General features: G+C 48.1%; 1 protein-coding gene across 11 annotated transcripts in view; it reads left to right on the top strand.

Moving 5' to 3' along the window:
* Dennd2a (DENN domain containing 2A) overlaps positions 1–17,370 on the top strand; it is a 105,045-nt gene extending 87,675 nt beyond the window's left edge. For 7 of the 11 annotated variants that reach the window (XM_046434047.2, XM_046434046.2, XM_046434051.2 and 4 more), the window contains 6 exons: positions 8,080–8,257; positions 10,058–10,099; positions 12,335–12,452; positions 12,715–12,960; positions 14,590–14,676; positions 15,751–17,367. In XM_046434047.2, coding sequence (XP_046290003.1) covers positions 8,080–8,257; positions 10,058–10,099; positions 12,335–12,452; positions 12,715–12,960; positions 14,590–14,676; positions 15,751–15,782 — 703 coding nt within the window. In that variant the 3' untranslated portion in view covers positions 15,783–17,367. Of the gene's footprint in view, positions 1–134; positions 7,231–8,079; positions 8,258–10,057; positions 10,100–12,334; positions 12,453–12,714; positions 12,961–14,589; positions 14,677–15,750 lie in introns of those variants that run through there. The other 4 variants (XM_046434050.2, XM_046434048.2, XM_058575770.1 and 1 more) reach the window with 3 other exon arrangements.
* The last annotated feature ends 820 nt before the right edge of the window (positions 17,371–18,190 follow it).

Below are 18,190 nucleotides of genomic sequence, written 5' to 3'. Positions count from 1 at the left end.
GCAGAGGAAAGAGTGCAGACTCACCCAAAAGGCGTCCCTCTCCTCATTACTAAAGGAGATCACACAATATACACAGCACTCACTGCCCCTCAGGATGCCACCCAATCCCCGTGGTCATAATCCATGATTTGCAGATCAAAGAAGATCTGGAAGAAATGCAGAGAAGTGTTTGGGTGATCTCTGAACTTCCAGCAAAAGAAGGTCTTGCATTTTCGTCATTTCAAAACACCGGCTCTTAACCTTCTTACCTTCTTCGCTTTGGACTGAGGGCACAGAAGCCAGAAGTGTGCGTGCAGGTGGGAGCTACAGCTCCAGGAAGGGCCAAGATGTGGAGTCCTCCAGCCAGCCAGGCAGAGGGGGCCACTGAGAGGTGCATCTGGAAAGAAGATATGGCAGAAGAAGAGAAACCAAGTAACAGTGGCTTAAAGAGGAAATAGGACTGAACATCAGAAAACAAAAGAGAAGAAGAAAAGAAAGAATGGAAAGGACAAAATGTATCAACATGGAATTCATCAGGGGGCGTGGGAGGAAATGGCATCCAGCCCTCCCTTCCACTGCAGCCATCTGGTCACCTTCATGATGCTCCTCTTTGGACAGCAGCCATTTGGCTATTCCCCGATGGCCCCCACCCTGTGTTTGAGTTCACTTTTAAATGTCACAGTTACTGTACTCCCTGTGCACTTGTGTCAGGAAGCAGGCCCTGTCTTTAGCCTGCAGCTGGTGCTGGGTGCTTGGCAGCTCTCCAGGCTCCCTGGGCACTGGGGAATTCAGCCAAAGAGTTCTCAAGGTTGGGCCCTGGATACTAAGGATGAGGAGTAACCCTTCAGTGACCAGGATGGGGTTTCATTAGCACTATAGTAACCGTCTTGATTCTCTGGAAGGCTCACTCAGCCCCTCATTCTCCCCAAACTGTTGGATTCTCAGGCTTGGATTTGGGGGAGAGAAAAGTGATAGATTTCAGAAAGACCTAGGCAGGAAGTGGAAGTCCAGCTGAGCAAACCTGGTGTCTGCTCGGAATAGAGCTGGGGACACAGTCCCCAGAGAGCTTGTTTCTGGGATGAAGATGTTAGACTTGGGGAGGGCCCAGATTGAGAAAATGCCTGAGTTGATGAGTGTTGCTGGAGTGGAGCAACCAGGGGGTACCCCACCCTCATGAGAGCAGGAAACCATCTAGTTTCCTGGACAAAGTGCAGTGAAAGGAGAGATAGGAACAGAAAGGGGTGGAAATGTAAAGATGCGTGTCTCTTTGAGGGGCAGTATGGGAGGTAATCTCAGAAGGCTCAGTGCTTTCTACAAGGTGTCTGGGGAAGGACACAACCACCTCTACCTTACCCTTGGACAAATTTCTGGGTGGACAGCCTGGATGCTGGTCCAGCCCCTCCACAAAGCTGCTGTGAGGAAGGACAGAGGAACAAGGAATGGACCCTGCCCAGAGTCTCTTCCCCGGCCCCACTCCCTACCCTGTCTGGGGCAGCCTTATGGAGGAGACAGGTCACCCACAGGGCTTCATAGAAGGGACTTTGAGTTTGTCTCCTTGCCCTGCCACCCGTTCTCCTTGCCTGGGATTGTACCCTTAGAGATGTAGTCTTTTCAAACAGCACATGCCCAGGAGAGGGGCAGGTAAGCTGTCAGCTGTGGCTGCTGCCAGCAGTTCTCACTATGGCACACACTACGCGTCATGTGCTTCTTTTGAAGCAACTGTCAGATCTTAGGTGCTGTGGAGTGGATTTTTGTAAGGGAGGAAGAAGCAGCTGGAACGTGGATAATTTCAGTGCTTCCTCTGGGCAGAGCTAGGCCATGGTACAGTGTGTGTGCACGTGTGTGTAAAATGCTTTAATTGCATTTTTTAAATTCATTTTTAAATATCTTTATTTTTACCGGGAATTGAACCCAGGGGCACTCAACCACTGAGCCACATTCCAGCCCTATTCTGTATTTTATTTAGAGACAAGGTCTCACTGAGTTGCTTAGTGTCTCACTTTTTCTGAAGCTGGTTTTGAACTTGCGATCCTCCTGCCTCAGCCTCCGGAGCCACTGGGATTACAGGCATGCACCACCACGCCCAGCTTTTATCTTTATTTTATTTATATTTTTTTATGTGCTGCTGAGGATCTAACCCAGTGCCTCATAGATGCTAGGCAAGCACTCTACCATTGAGGTACAACCTCAGCCCCCTGAATTGCATTTTTTATACCTTTTACAGCTCCCAGGCATGCATGTCCCTCTCTTACCACACTCACAGAGGAAAGACCCTGAACTTCCTTAGCCCTGGGCCCTGGGTCTCCTCATTTGTGACACAGGGGTTTATGAGCCCAGGCCCCTAGTGGTTCTTTCTGGGCGCTCTGGTGTCTTGTTTTCCCTGCAGGCAGCTGCTCTTTCCCTATTACAAATAGTTCCATGTGTTCTCTTTCTTATCCAGTAAACTACGTTTCCATCTTATTCTGCCTCATGCAGATTTGAAGGGGTAGAAAAATAGATATTAAAAGACCCAAAGAGTTCCAAGATAGGAAGAGAAGAAAACCAAGCATGAGTTAACCTGATCACAATAAGGACAGCAGGTTCAGCTGCCACAACCTGGGGTGCTGCCTCTGGACCGGCCGCTTTCTCAGAGGCTCACCTGCATTCTTCAGTGCTCCCCGCAGCCCTGTCAGGTGGATGTTCTGGTCAGAACCCTGAAAGGCGCAGAGGTTCAATCACTTTGCACAAGGAAGCCAGTAGTGAGAGAGGTGTCTGACTCCAGATAAGACCAGGGAGCTGGCCAGGCCACCGAGATCTGAGGGTGGGTGACCTGCAGGGTATGGAACTCTATCTGTCCACAGAAATGTAGAAGAAAAGGCTTTGTAAAGCAGGCCACTAGGAGCCATTAGAAGCTCAGCAGTCACTTTGAAGCTGACACTAGGAAGACCAAGCTTACTTCCTCAGAGGCTTCCTTCCCTCAGTGGCCTTCGGCCTTCCAGCAGGGGCTACAGTAAGGTAGGTGTGACTGAGTGGCCCCCACAGACTCAGCTCTGAAATCCTTAGACTCCATGGGCCAGACTGCTCCAGGCCTCCTGGCACCATGCTTCATGAAATTTTCCAAAAAACTCTGAGGACCATGTAGACAAATCTATATCCACCCTATTCTGTTGGATTTATGGAAGAGTAGCTGTAGGGAATTAAAAGGTTCTGTGGCCAGGCCTCGACAAACAAGGGTTAGGGGAACAGTGACTGGCTGCAGGTTTCCTGATCTGGCAAATTCTGTGAAAAAAATGGTAAGTTACAGCTGCTCCCCTTATCCTTAGGACTCTGTGCACTGCACACATGCTGATCCTTAGCCCCATTCAGCTAAAAGTGGAAGGAAGCCTCCTTATTTTTCTTTTCTTTCTGTGGCCCCAGTCTTACTGAGGACACAGAACAGAGCATGAGAACAGGACATCTCACAAACTCAGTAAGTGGCCCCGTGACATCCCAGAGTGGGCCTTAGCCTGCCCCCAGCACTGTCCCCCACAAACACAAACACAGTGTATTTCCTTGTCACTGCTGGGGAGTCAGCCCACTGCAAGAGGAAATTGCAGGGAGCTGTGGTAAATACTGTATGAGTTGTAAAAGGGTTTTAAGTCAAGCCAAAAATCTATCAAATTTAGAATAACATTTTTGCTCTGTTTCATCTTTAGGGTGGATATTGAGTGTTTTTTAAAGGTCTGTCAAGCCAAAGTTTGACAGATGGAAAAGAAAGAATGTTGTTGTGATGGCTTGTTCTGTTGCCATAACAACCCAGATAAATATTACCCCTATCTTCATCTTCCCTATGATAAACATTTTGTTTTTTAGTTTACTAATTTTAGTTCCAGAAAGTTTTCGCTAAACCTATAGACCAGGCTGAATAAAATCAGAACCTGAACAAGTTCACATAAAGAATTTTAGGTGGCACAAAGCTTTTAATGTTCAAGGTTATTTTCTTTTCGTAGTGCAATAAACCATAAGCCGAGTGAAAGCCTACTGCTAATGACAAATAGGATTAGGTGATCAGATCTGGCAACTATTGGCGTTTAAGCCTTGGTTTTGACGTATGGTTAACTGCGTCAGTTTTCATAAATTTAAATGATCTTCTAGAATCAGCTGCCCTTGGCAGTGTTTGCCATCTCAGAACACAAGGTTTGAGAATATGTCCCCTAGGCAGATGAGTTTGCTGCCACGTTGGTGCTTGGTAGCCAGAATACTACTTCACAGGTCAGGTTGGTCCTCAATAGTTGACAAAGTCTTGGAGACAAATACATTTAATTCAGCAAACTTCTATGAAGAAACCAATTTTAATATCATAATGGCAAGTTCTGACTTAACACTTAGTATTAGCCATCTATTTTTATACACGAACACCAAGAAGATACCATTTGAAGCAAGACCTAAAGGATAAATAGCCACAGATACTATAATCTTCTAATCCAAAGCCATCACTCACATGTCCTTGGCCGAAAGCATCTTCCGGTTCTTCTGTTGGATTCAGCTCCCACCCAGCCACACTGGCTTTGTGTCAGCTCTTCCCCTTTGGGACTTAACTTCAGTGCCTCAAAACCACTCAGACTAGTTATCAGTTTCTTAGAGTGAGATGTCACCATCGTTCTGTCCAGACTCTGCTAACAAACTCTACAGTGACCTTCCTGTGACACCCTAGTTCTTTTTGTGGCCTCAAACAAAACTCCCACTTCCAGTCCCTGGCTTGTTTTCTGTCTTATAGAGGAGAGTTTGTAGATGTTAAGCTGGAAAGACATTGGAGATTACCTTTTACAGGAGACTGTGGAGACATGAAGAGCTCCTCCTGAGATTACACAGGAGGTGACAGAATTGGCTTTCCTGAGGCCCAGCCTGTGTCCTTTTAAGTTCAGTGACACATTACTTCAGGGTTTCGAAGTACAGTCATGGAAACATGGCAGCCGCTTCGTGGTGACACCCACTTTCTGCAAGGCTTCACCAGGCCCAAGATCAGACCCCAGTTTACCTTTCACTGCTCTTCCTGGGAGTGATGCCCACAGGAGCTGGGGGGCTAGAGGGCACTGACTAGATCAGCCCTCAGTTCCTAACTAGTTAGTTAGGAAAACTTCCTGATTCTTTGACAGTGTCTTAAGGAAGCTCTGAGCTAGACTGTCACAGGTTCATAGATGAATTGGAAGCCTGCAGGATACAGGATCCCTAAATATGGCATGGAGGCTTAATAGGGACCAGAATGGAAGTGTCTGCTCCAGGGAAACTTTAGCGTTTCACAAGTGCATCCTGATATTCTGGAATAATACTTTTCAGCCTTCAGCCTTCAGCCCTCAGGAACTACCACCCAACAGCAAAATGCTCAGGGGCCTGACCCTTCTTGCTATGCCTACCATTGAGCCCTGTGGCCCAGCTACCCTCCCACTGGGGCCTTCTCTTCCCTCTCCCTCTTCTGTACAATTGGTCACAGCTGTGGGAGCTGGTGTTTCTTTCCTCCACCCACACTGTAATGCGAGCCAGCTGCCAGGATGCTCTTCCTCACCCTTCAAAGACAGCTCCTCCTCCAAGCAGCTGATGCCCAGGGAGACTGCTCCCAGCTTGCTTGAAAAGTCACCTCAGCCTCCCAGAACCATTCCCTTTGCATATTCCTAAGAGACCCCTGGTCCCAGCAGTGCTCACCCTCCTGCCTCAAGTCAGGGAGGAAAATTTCATTAGAACTTGTAGCACTGATTGAGGAAGACATACCCTACCCTCACTACCGTTTTCTCTTCTCTGCCTCTCGGGGAACTGCTGCCACCACCAACTGTATTATTTGCAGGATTTGACCTTTCCTTTCTTGTATTGCACAAGGCAATTTTTTTTAGAATAATGACGTGGGCTAGAGAGCCAGAGGAATGAGACACTCCTCGAATAGATGCCTGCCTGCTGCTCTGCTCTGTGCACCCAGCACTCCCTTTGTGCTCCAGCTACCGAGGTGGTGATGATAACTAGGTGTGCAAACTAGGCTCCAGCTGCAGGGGCAGATCTGACAGCCCCTAACCTACACAGCCAGCAGTATACCTGTTGTCCCTGTCAGAATGGAGTACAGTTATCCCTTAGCTCAACGCCTTTCAGTTCACTGAATGAATTTCATCTGTGACTTTTATTTACGCATCCTATGTATCTAGCGCCAGCATTGCTTAGCACGTTTCCTAACCTCAGTCCAACCACCTTCTCTTCCACCTGGTTCACACTTACTCACTGAGGTGATGCACACTTGTAATCCTAGTTACTCAGGAGGCTGAGACAGGAGGATAGCAAATTCAAGGCTAACATGGGCAACTTAGCAAGAGGCTGTCTCAAAATAAGAAATAAAAAGGGTTGGGATTGTCGCCCAGTAGTAGAGCATCCCTGGGTTCAATCCCCAGTACCAATAGATAGATAGATAGGGCTGGGGGTTGTAACTCAGTGGTACAGTGAGTGTCCCTGCGTTCCATCCCCAGTACTGGGGTGGGGGGAGGAATGTGGTACATTGTTATTAACTATAGTGATCATATTGCATATTGTACAATAGATCTATAATTTCTCCTATCCATGTGCTAATGTATATTTTAAACATGTTTCACAGGGGGTGCTGAATTCAAGAGGAACACATTGAAAACTAAGTAGTTTGAGTTGTTTTATTTTATTCTTCTTTGACTTTTTTTGTTTTAAGGTACCTGGGATTGAACTCGGGGGCACTGAACCACTGAGCCACATCCCCAGCCCTATTTTGTGTTTTATTTAGAGACAGGGTCTCACTGAGTTGCTTAGCACCTCACTTTTGCTGAGGCTAGCTTTGAACTCATCATCCTCCTGCCTCAGTCTCCCAAGCCGCTGGGATTACAGGCATGTGCCACTATGCCCAGCCATGATCATTTGTTTGGAAGAGGGATTTCCAGGGCTGGGGATGTGGCTTTGTGGTAGAGCACTTAGATGACATGTTTGGGGCCCTGGGTTTGATCCCTAGCATTGCAACAAAAAAAAAGCAAGAGAATCAAAGAGAGAGATTCCCAATATTTCTCCATGTTTTGTTTTAGCACTTTAAAGGGTTACCGCTAAGTTATTTAGCATATTGTCCTTTGGTCAGGATTCTAGGTAAGGGGTAACTGTATATGAGTTTCACTTTTACAAAATGGAACAATTGTGGGCTGGGGTTGTGGCTCAGTGGTAGAGCGCTTGCCCTGAGTTTGATCCTCAGGATCACATAAAAATAAATAAAAATAAAGGTATTTTTTAAAAACTTCAAAAAAAGGAAAACAAAATGGAACAATTGTGATTGTTGTCCTGTAAGTACCAAAGGATAAATCCTCATTTTCCCTGATTGCACCCAGGCATTCTTGAGGCTTGGTACTTTATAAAATACAGCAGTTTATCCAACTCACAATTCCAGTGGCTGAAAGGTCCAAACAACATGGTGCCAGCTCCCCGGCAAGGGTCTCCATGGCCCCATCAATGTGATGGAAAATTGAAAACTGGCCTAATACATAAGGGGCAAATGAGTTGGCAAGAAGCAAGAGAGGAGGGAGTGGCCAGCCTCGGTCTTTTTATAACAGCTCACTCTGGTGGGAGCACACCAAACCCCTTCCTGGGAAACAGCTTGACTCCATGAGGTGGAGCCCCATCACTGATGACCTTGCCCCAGGTCCCCCCTCTGAAAGTTTCCACCACCTCACCACTGCCACACGGGGGCCAGGCTGCCAGCTCATGAACCCTTGGGGGACAGATCACATCCAAACAGTAGCAGTGGTTTGGGTTTTTTTTTTTTTTTGGGGGGGGGGGCATTGTTTTGTTTTGTTTGTATGATTTTCATCAAAATTGTACAAGGGTGGATGTGGCTTTCACAGGGAAGCACACTCTTGGGTTGATTATCTGGTCAGGGCATCAGCCCCTCCAGCTGTGTCCTAAGGCCTTGTGCATAGGCTCAGAGCATCTCCGATCCTGGTGCTGGGACTGAGTGACTGGGTATGTGTAATCCCTGTGTGATGCTTCTAACCAGCATGCCTTGGGGAGAAGTCCAGACGCTCCTCTCCAGCCTTCCATGAGGCTGCCTGTCCTTACCCTAGCTGAACCGGGCTCTCCTTCCCATCTCTCCCTCTGCAGCACCTTATCCAAGTGCTGTCATGCCATGGTGGCGCTCATCTACCCCTTCAGCTGGCAGCACACCTACATCCCCGTGCTGCCACCTGCCATGATCGACATCGCGTGCTCACCCACCCCCTTCCTCATTGGGCTGCTGTCCAGCTCGCTGCCGCTGCTCAGGGAGCTGCCACTGGAAGAGGTGAGCCCCAGCCCATCCCCAGTGGGGTTCACAGAGCCAGGGGGCAGTACTGGGAGGGCTGTGCCAGCAAGTGAAGGCTCTTCAGAGCCAGGAGTGTCGGGAGCAGGCAGAAAGCTGTCCAGCCACTGCTCCGCCTGTGACAGGTCCTGGCTCAGGTCTGGTTTAGTCCACCCTCGGGTGGCTGCAAACACTGTGTTTTTCTTTCTAAATTAAATGACTGAGGTTGGGGGGTAGTTCAGTGGGAGAGCACTTGCCTAGCTTGTTGCCAGGCAGGCCCTGGGTTCAGTCCCCAGAACTGCAAAAAATAAAGTAAAATACAAATAAATAAAATGAAGGTGGAGCAGCCATTGAGAAGGACAACGGTGAACAACCTAGCAAGCCATCAGCTCTGCCTTCAGACACAGCCGTTTGTCCTGTCCCCCTCTTCCCTCCCACCCGCCAGTGCAAAGGGAGGAACAGACACAAAGAACTAGCAGTAACTGGAATGTGTTTTTTATTTTGTGTGGTACAAGGAATTGAACCTGTGGCACTCTACCATTGCACTACACCCCCAGCACTTTTTATTTTTTATTTTGAGGCAAGGTCTCACTAAGTTGCTTAGGGCCTCCCTAAATTGCCAAAGCTGGCCTCAAACTTGTGATCCTCCTGCCTCAGCCTCCAAGTCCCTGAGATTACAGGCATGTGCCACCGTACCCAACTTCAAATGCATTTTTGAACTTATGACAAAACAGACAATGACTGTGCACCTATGAAAGGTCCTTTGTCATTTCAGTTAAAAAAACAACCTCTAGAACATTGCTAATGGTCAAACTGGGTTCTTAGATTGGTATCTCAGTAGGAAAGTGCTGCTTGGCACTTCTGGAGTTATTTAATCCCAACCCCTTTCTCTAAAGTGGCTACCCCTGTGTCCTGGGGACCTCCAGCAGTCAGAGACCAAACCTTAGGGGACTGAACAGTGCCATTCAGTCCTAAACCTAGTAGCATCTGTCTCTCTATTTTTCCCCAGGGCTCAAGATACTGGTCCTCTAATTGTCCAGGGTCCTAAAGGTAAAGGGTTTGTGCAGGTGCAGTGTGAGCTTTACATGGTTCATTTGGGTCCTAGAAGAGGGGTGTGTGGAACCACCCTCTGATCTGCAGCAGTTCTCTGAGCCCACCTGTATCTGGCTGTGGTTGGGAGACCATCCAGATCCCTTGTCTTCTTCCATCATAGCCAGTGGCCTCTACTAGGCTCAAGTGAAGGTCCCACTCACAGGGGCAGCACTTACCTACTAGGCCTCACTCCCCACACCCTAGCCCTTGTACCCCACCCTGACCCTGAGGAGGGGGGGAGAAGGTGCTTTGTCCTGAAAGCCTTAGCTAATGAAAAGCCGCTGCCTGCAGCTTGGTTGAATCCCTCTGCTTGTCTCTCCTGTTCCTTTGAGAGAAGTGACAAGATTCAGTGGACAACTGGGAAGAAAGAGGGAGAAGCCCCAGGTGGGGAGTGGCAAAACTGAGAGGGACGGGAACAAGTGGGGGTCTTCAGCATCTTTTACCCACCTCAATAACCAGCACACTTTAAAAAAGAACCCAGGAACTTCTGCGTTGGCCCATCAGAACCAGGCAGGAGCCGTCAGGCAGCAGAGGGACCTGGTGGCTGCTTTCTCCCTGTCTGCCATCTGTGGTGGCAGTCGCAACACCAGGAGACCAGCATGGCCCACCCTTCACCCCAGATTCCTCTTAGCCAAGGAGGAAGAAGGCTGAGTCCACCTTTATCCCAGAGGCCCAGGTGACAATACTTGTCCCTTTTCCTCTGTCCCGTAGGTCCTGGTGGTCGACCTCATCAACAGTCGGTTCCTCAGACAGGTGAGTGCGAGGGCCAGCCCCGCCTGCTGCTCCCTTTTTCTTACCTGTCTCTTCCTGGGGTTCAGCTCCCTAGCTCTGGGCAGGCTCTGTGGTGGGCCTGGGGTTGCTGGTGGAGCTGGACAACTAGACAGCCTCAGGCCAGGAGGCAAAAAGGAGGGTGATTCTGTGTGCTCTAACACAAAAGGATTTTCTAACTTCAGAATCAGGTGCAGTGGCATATGTCTAGTCTACAGTGATTCAGGAGGCTGAGACAGGAGCATCACAAGTTCAAAGCCAGCCTCAGCAATTTAACGAGACTCTGTATCAAAATAAAAAAAAATTTAAAAAGGGACTGGGCATGTGGCTCAATAGTTGAATGCCCCTGGGTTCAATTCCTGGTACAAAAAAAAAAAAATCAGGACACAAATTGTAAGCATTATTTTTATAGAAGGAAGATATATATGTGTTTTTAAAAGATTAAAAGGAAACCTATAAACATTGAAGTACAAATAAATTTTTTTTTTTTAAATTGAAAGGAGGGTCTGGGGTGAAGCTCAATGGTAGACTGCTGTGCGAGGCCTTGGGTTCAGTTCCAAACACTGCAAAAAGAAAGATGATTTCAAGAAAAACCTACTGACACATTAATGCTGATTTATTAGGAAGGGAGACTGAGAGACAAGTTATGAGTGATTTTAAATTGTTTTAATAAACTTTCGTATATTTCTTTATTTCTCTTTTTGTTATTGTTTGTGTATACTAAGGATTGATTCCAGGGGTACTTTGCCACTGATTTATCACTGAGCTACACCCCCAGGTCTTTTTCTTTCTTTTTTTTTCTTTTTTTTTTTTTGAGACAGGATCTCCCTGAGTTGACCAGACTGGCCTCTTAACTTGAGAGCCTCCTTCCTCTGCTTTCTGAGTCACTGAGATTACAGGCATGCACCACCACACCCAGCTTCACATATTTTCTGTAGCGATTTTAAATTACTTTCATTATCAGAGAAAAGCAGTGCACATTTATTTTCTTTTTATCATTTACTCAAGAAGTCTAACTCCCATTAGATCTTGCAAAGAATAACAAAGAAAGGCTGGGAATGGTGAGGAGGCTAAGGCAAGAGGATCACCAGTTTGAGGGGGGCTTCAGTAATTTAATAAGGCCTTGTCTCAAAATTAAAAAAAAATAAATAAAAGGGCTAGGGATGTGGGTCAGTGGTAAGTGCCCCCGAGTTCAATACCCAGTGCCATTTAAAATGGCAAAGCAATAATAAATAATAATGACACTGCCAGGCACCATGTCTCATGCCTGTAATCCCAGTGGCTCAGGAGGCTGAAGTAGAAGGATCTAGAGTTCAAAACCAGCCTCATCAAAAGCAAGGTGCTGGGCTGGGGATGTGGCTCAAGCGGTAGCGCGCTCGCCTGGCATGCGTGCAGCCCGGGTTCGATCCTCAGCACCACATACAAACAAAGATGTTGTGTCCGCCGAAAACTAAAAAATAAATATTAAAATTCTCTCTTCTCTCTCTCTCTCTTTGAGAAAAAAATTAAAAAAAAAAATCTTTCTCTTAAAAAAAAAAAAAAAAAAAGCAAGGTGCTAAGCAACTCAGTGAGACCCTGTCTCTAAATAAAATATAAAATAGGGCTGGAGATGTGGCTCAGTGGTCTAGCACCCGTGAGTTCAATCCCCAGTACCCACCCCGCAAAAAAAAAAATGACAGAAAATCTTCCTAGGCATTCTGATGGGTAGCTGTGAGCTTGGAGTAAGCACACTGAGGAAGAACCGAGTAGCGTCAATGCCTTTCATCTTTAGTCCATCTGCTTTCACTCCCAGAGGCCCCAGAGTTGGCCCTCGCTGAGGCTCTCCCGTCTGAGCCCAGATCACAAGGCCAGCTTGGGATCACACTGGTCTTTTGTACTGGACAGAATTCCCCCATGAACACAAGCTGCCCTTCAGGGTGTGGACAGTGGAAAATACCTATTGAGTGTCCGCGAAGTGCCAAGCACTTGCACAAGAGAATCGTATGCTTTTAATCTTTGAGATGAGGCACATATTGATTGGTAGCCCATTTTACAAATGGAGGAGAAACTGAGGCTCACACAGCTTATAAAAAGTAGGATTGGAACTCAGACCTCAGATGCTGGTTCCAAATCCTGTTCCTTCCACTAACCTGGGAAGTGAGCCAGCCTACCCACCTATGGCCATTGTGTGGTGGCTCCCAGGAGCACTAGCCCAGTGGCCCGCCTGCTTCTGCTTTACAGATGGAGGACGAGGATTCCATCCTACCCCGGAAGCTTCAGGTGGCCCTGGAACACCTTCTGGAGCAGCGGAATGAGCTGGCCTGTGACCAGGATGGAGGGCCGCTGGACAGCACAGCTGGTAAAGGCAGCTCCCTCCACCACACAGGGGCCTCAGAGCAGCTGCACAATGGCCCGCATTCCCCTGGGGAAATTTTTCCATCTCCCCCATTCGGGCACTAAAGTATCTGTGTAAAGGGGGAAAGAAATGACTTAACGTTAGGTAACTTTTCCTAGATGACGGTTTGCCACAGCTAGCAATCACTTGGTCACTAATTGGCTTCACTCAGGCACTAGCATGGCCGCCTGCCTTCATTGCCTCTGGCCTTTCCCCTCCCTGCCAGGCCCTGATGCCAGCCCCCTGAACCAGGTGGTGTCCGAAGCCTTTGTGCGCTTCTTCGTGGAGATCGTGGGCCACTACTCCTTGTTCCTGACGCCCGGGGAGCGCGAGGAGAGGACCCTGCAGCGAGAGGCCTTCCGTAAAGCTGTCTCCTCCAAGAGCCTCCGCCGCTTCCTGGAGGTCTTCATGGAGACCCAGATGTTCCGGGGCTTCATCCAGGAGCGGGAGCTGCGCCGGCAGGATGCCAAGGGTTAGGGATTCTTCCGCGTTGGGGCCAGTGAGCTGGAGATTCCAGGAGAGCAGGGAGGAGGGTCACGGGCCTGGGCCCAGAGGCCAACAGCATTCTGGCTCCCTCTGGCCTCCTAGGGGAGCTCCTTCACAGGCCTCTGAGCTTGTGAAATCACCCCTCTGCCCCTCCCTCGCTTCTCTTGCCTCCCTCCTGGCCTTGTTTGTTTGTTTGTTTGTTTGTTTGTTTGTTTGTTTGTTTTTGAAACTGGGATTGAACTCAGGGACACTCGACCACTGAACCACATCCCCAGCCCTGTTCTGTATTTTATTTAGAGACAGGTCTCACCTAGTTGCTTAGTGCCTCACTTTTGCTGAGGCTGGCTTTGAACTCTAGATCCTCCTGCCTCAGCCTTCCCAGCTGCTAGGATTACAGGGGTGAGCCACCACGCCTGCCCCTCACAGCCTCTTGCAGAGCCACATTCCAGCGTCCCCCTTCCTTTTCATTTGTCCTTCCTGATGAAACCCAGGAACACCCTCTCCTCCCCTGTTTTCAGGCCTCCACTCCCCTCCACTCTTCTTTTTGCCTACTCTCCACAGATGGGAAGGGGACAGTAGAGAGGGAGACAGGGCCCACAGACCTGGGCAGCTTGTCCCTGCCTTTGTCTGCCTGGGTTCCACTGACTTCCAGGGAGAGAGGAGGAGAAACCATCCAGTCTCTTTTGCACCTTGTCTTAAGCCCTCTGGGGAGTCTAAAATCTAGAAATGCTTGCAGAGCAGTGGTAGACGGGAGTTAAACCTGGGCAGGGAAAGGTGTTGCCTTCCCCAGGGACGCTGTGCAGCAAGCAGGGAAGGTTCAGGTGAGCACCTGGCGCCAGGCAAGGTGTACTCTGGTCTGTGAACTCAGAAACTGAGTAAAGCACCCAAGGCCTGCATCCCCACAGCCCTTTAACAGGAAAGGCAGAGCAGGCGGGCTTCAGGTGGTTCTGATAAGGGGTACCTGAAGGGAGAAGAAAATGGATCAGAAAGTAGAAGTCACAGGACACACCCCAAGAAAGAGTTCTTTTAAATAGAAGACTACTGGGAACATGGAAATGGGTTTACAGTTCACTGTGTGGTAAGAGAGGTGGGAGACAAAGGCTTAACAGGAATGTGGTAGGAAGCCCTGTCCCTAAAAGAGTCCTCAGAAAGGCACAGCATGTGGGGTCAGAGCGCAGGGGTCCAGAGAGGGCATGTCTAGCCTCCCTGAGGCCCCAGGCAGGCCCGATTCCCAGGGAACTGCACCACTTGGCCAGTGTCCCCATCGGGAAAGTATGAGGAAACGGGAGAATTTAGGAGCTCCTCCATCCCTGGTTTTTCTTTGAAACCGAGACCCTGGCACAGGGTAGATGCTTGGAAGGTGTCTGTTGAGTAAAAATGGGATTTCATGTATGAGCTTGCTTTATAGCTTTCCAAAAACGGCTATTGTGCAAGGTTGGGCAATTGTAAGAGGGGAAAAAAAAAAAACCTTATAAAACTCATGATTCAGAGCATGTTTATAGGATCAGCTTCATCTCAGAAGCAAGATTGCTCTTTCCTGTGGTGGGGAGGAAATGGGCTGGTGTGGAAGTGCAATGTGGAGGAATTAAAGTGGCTTGCCATCTCTTGTTGCCAGGTCTATTTGAGGTCCGAGCCCAAGAGTATCTAGAGACACTCCCCAGCGGAGAGCACAGCGGTGTCAATAAGTTCCTGAAAGGACTGGGTAAGCCTGGGTCTCATCCCTGGAGCCAGAGCCTGTTCCTGAATAATCCAGAGCTCCACCACCCCCGCCTGGAGGGCAAAATGGTCATTTTAACCTCCTATCCTAATCTGCCCCCAAAGTGCAGAGCAAGGAAGCAAATCCCTCCTTTATTGCCCCCCACCCCTGGCTGTCTTGCTCTTCTTTCACTATTGTCGCCTTCACTCCTAGTCTTCTGGGGACAGAGCACTGTAGGAGGCAGCAGAGCAGCCTCCAGATGCCCCTGAAGTGGACAGGTAGGCAGCGGCAGGACTGCAGTTCCCCCGGCTCGGAGGCCCTTGCTGGGAAAGGGAGAATGAGGAGGAAGAGAACAAAGGTGTTGAAGAGGGAGGTCCCAGGAGGCAGCCCCCAAGAGGGGCCCAGTACCTCCAGCTGCTGGAGTGTCCCTGGGTGGCTCCTGGGAAGTGTGCCACTCCGGGCTTTGTCATAACCACACCAGACACCAGCACCCTCTACAGCTTGGAGGGTCTTCCTTTCAGAACCCCAAGTGTTAGACTCCTGCCATCAGAGCAGCAGCAGGTACCTGAGAAGCCAGAGGGGCAACTCTGAAAAAGGGGAACCCCCACCTCTCCAGAGCAAGGGGAGGCTCGGATAGCACCATATCTGGGGTGATATCGTTTTCCCCCTTTTTTGCTGCACAGGGAATTGAACCTGGTGCTTTATCACTTACCTACCCACCCTTTTTGTTTGTTTGTTTTTGTTTTTGTTTTTTAGTTGGAGATGGACACAATACCTTTATTTTATTTATTTATTTTATGTAGTGCTGAGAATCCAACTCAGTGCCTCTCCCGTGCTAGGCAAGCCACAACTCCAGCCCCCCCACCCCTTTTCATTTTTTGAGACAAGGTCTTACTTAATTACTAACCATCTCACTAAATTGCCTGGGCCGGCCTTGAACCTGTGATTTTGCTGTCTCAGATTCCCAGGTCTCTGGGATTTCAGACCTGTGCCGCCTAGCCCATACCTGGGGTGAAGAGGGGCAACGTGTAACTCACCTTTCTTTGTCCACCTGATGAATGTTCTCATTTTCTTTTTTAGGCAATAAAATGAAGTTTCTCCACAAGAAATAATCAACTCAACCTCAAGGGAAACGTCCTCCCAGTATGACCACCAGTTTTAAACACAGTTCCCGGTGGCCTTTCTGAAAGGTGTCCCCAGGTTGTCCCAGCACAGAATCCAGGGCAAGTGCAGCCACCAGCTGTCCGAGGCACTGCTCCTTCAGAACTGCCCTACAAGGGAGCCACCCACATGCAAACACACTTGGTGGTTGGTTTTTGGATTTGGGCTTTTTAATCTCAATATTAAAAAAAAAAGAAAGAAAGAAAAGTGTTCAGGTTTCCTTTTTATTATGCCAGGGCTAAGAAAACTCTCTGCCCTACTTTATTTCCCCCTGGGTCCGGAGGAGGGGAGGAGATGGGAAGGAGCAGCTACTGAGGATCGGGTGTGCCCGGGAACAGGTGGGGGCTGCAAGGGGAGGACAGAGTGAGGACTGGTGACCCCTGCAGACAGGCGCACCCTGCAGACAGATGCCCCCCGGTGCAGAATCTGCCCTTTCTTGGGTGGAATGGAGTCCAGGCAGAAGGAGTGGCTCTTCCCTGCTGGTCAGTGATGCCACCTGGTGGCTAAGGCCACAGACCTCTGTCTTCCCAAAAGGACTTGACTCTTAACTGCCTTTTTTCTCTTATAAGCCATAGAACCACCCACATTCATGCAGCCCATGACTTTTAGTGATACACAAAAAGAGGAAATCTTGTAAACTGTTAATAAAATGTTGTTGGGGTCCTAAAATTTATGCTATAGGGCTGGGAGGTAGCTCAGTGGCATAGTGTTTGCCTCACATATGTGAAGCCCTGGGTTCAATCCCCAGTTCCAAAAAAGAAGAAAAGACCCCAAGTAAAGTTTATGATTCTGTGTGGATCCCAGGCCACTAAGCTGGGACCCATCTCAGCCTAAATGACAGTACCATGCAGGATAAATGGGAGGGGCTTTTGTCATTGATGTTGTAAACAAGAGCCAGGAGCAAGGTGGTGGGGATGGCTTCCTTAGACTTACACAGCCAGAGATTTTTGTGTCCTGTGGACCATAAGAGGCAGGGTCCAGGAGGAGCCACAGTCTGAGAGCTGTCCTGTGGGGGGCAGCAGGGAAGTAGCCCCATGTACAGCACACGCAGATTCTCACAGTGGTCCTCAGGGCCAGCCACCACCCCTGCATACCCTATTGCTTGGTCCCCTGTGGATGCCAGGAAAATGAGGAAGAGTTGTTGACACCCATTCTGCATTAGATGTTCTTACTTCAGCTGGAGTCAGGGCCATACCACTCCACACTTGAAGCCCAGGTGGTGCCACTATTTGTTTTTTCAAGGGAGAGGACCTGTGGTTACATCAGATTCCCAAAGACTTCCCCAAAATGGTAGGGACCAGGCTCTACATAAAAATTAACCCAAGTAGGTGGGAAAGCTGGAATAATAAGATCTGAGTGTAGGAATTTGTATCTAGCAAGCTCCTCAGATTTGTTAACTTTATTAATAGCAAAATTCTGTGTATTTTTATATTGCTCAGAAATTATCTCTTAACATTTTGGAATATACTTTCTTCTCTAACTTATTTTCTATTATTTGTTTACCTAAGACCTTCAGTGAATAAACATACATCTTTATCAACATTCCTAATGATTTGTAATACTCTATTTTATGGATATACTAAAAGCAGTCTCTCCAATCCTTTACTGTTTTTTGTTTTGTTTTGTTTTTGTTGTTGTTGTTGTTGCTGTTTGTTTGTTTCTTTTGTTTTTCAGTGCTGAGGATTATTCTAGGGCCTTGAATATGCTAGGCAAATGTTCTACCACTAAGCTACTTCCCCAGCTCTTTTTTATTTATTTTATTTTATTTCAGTACCGGGGATTGAAAGCAGGGGCACTCTACCACTGAGCCAGAGAGCTACATCTTGAGCCCTTTTTATTTTTATTCTGAGATAAGGTCTCACTAAGTTACCCAGGCTTAGCCAGGAGCAGTGGCACAGGCCTGTAATCCCAAGGACTCTGGTGCCTGAGGCAGAAGGATGCCAAGTTTGAGGCCAGCATCAGCAACTTAACCCTGAATCAAAATAAAAAATAAAAAGGGCTGGGAATGTAGCTCAGTGATAAAGCATCACTGAGTTCAATCCTCAGTTTAAAAAAAAAAAAAAAACCTAAGTTGCACAGGCTGGCCTCAAACTTTCCATCTTCCTGCCTCAGCCTCCCAAGTTGCTGGCATTACAGGTGAGCATTTTTGTTGTTCTTTTTAGATATATGACAGTATATCTAAATATATATGATATATATGACAATAGAGTATATTTTGACATACACAGAGATAATCGTTCTAATTAGGTTGTACATGACGTGGAGTTTCACTGGTCTTGAATTCATATATGAACAGTGGAAAGTTATGTCTGACTCATTCTACTGTCTTCTATTCCCATCCCCACCTCAGATACCTTGT

The sequence above is a fragment of the Marmota monax genome, unplaced genomic scaffold (assembly GCF_021218885.2).
Source record: "Marmota monax isolate L192 unplaced genomic scaffold, Marmota_monax_Labrador192_F-V1.1 WCK01_AAM20220418_F8-fsc00122, whole genome shotgun sequence".
In the NCBI taxonomy this organism is placed as follows: Eukaryota; Metazoa; Chordata; class Mammalia; order Rodentia; family Sciuridae; genus Marmota; species Marmota monax.
This window is presented reverse-complemented; position numbering and strand designations above follow the sequence as displayed.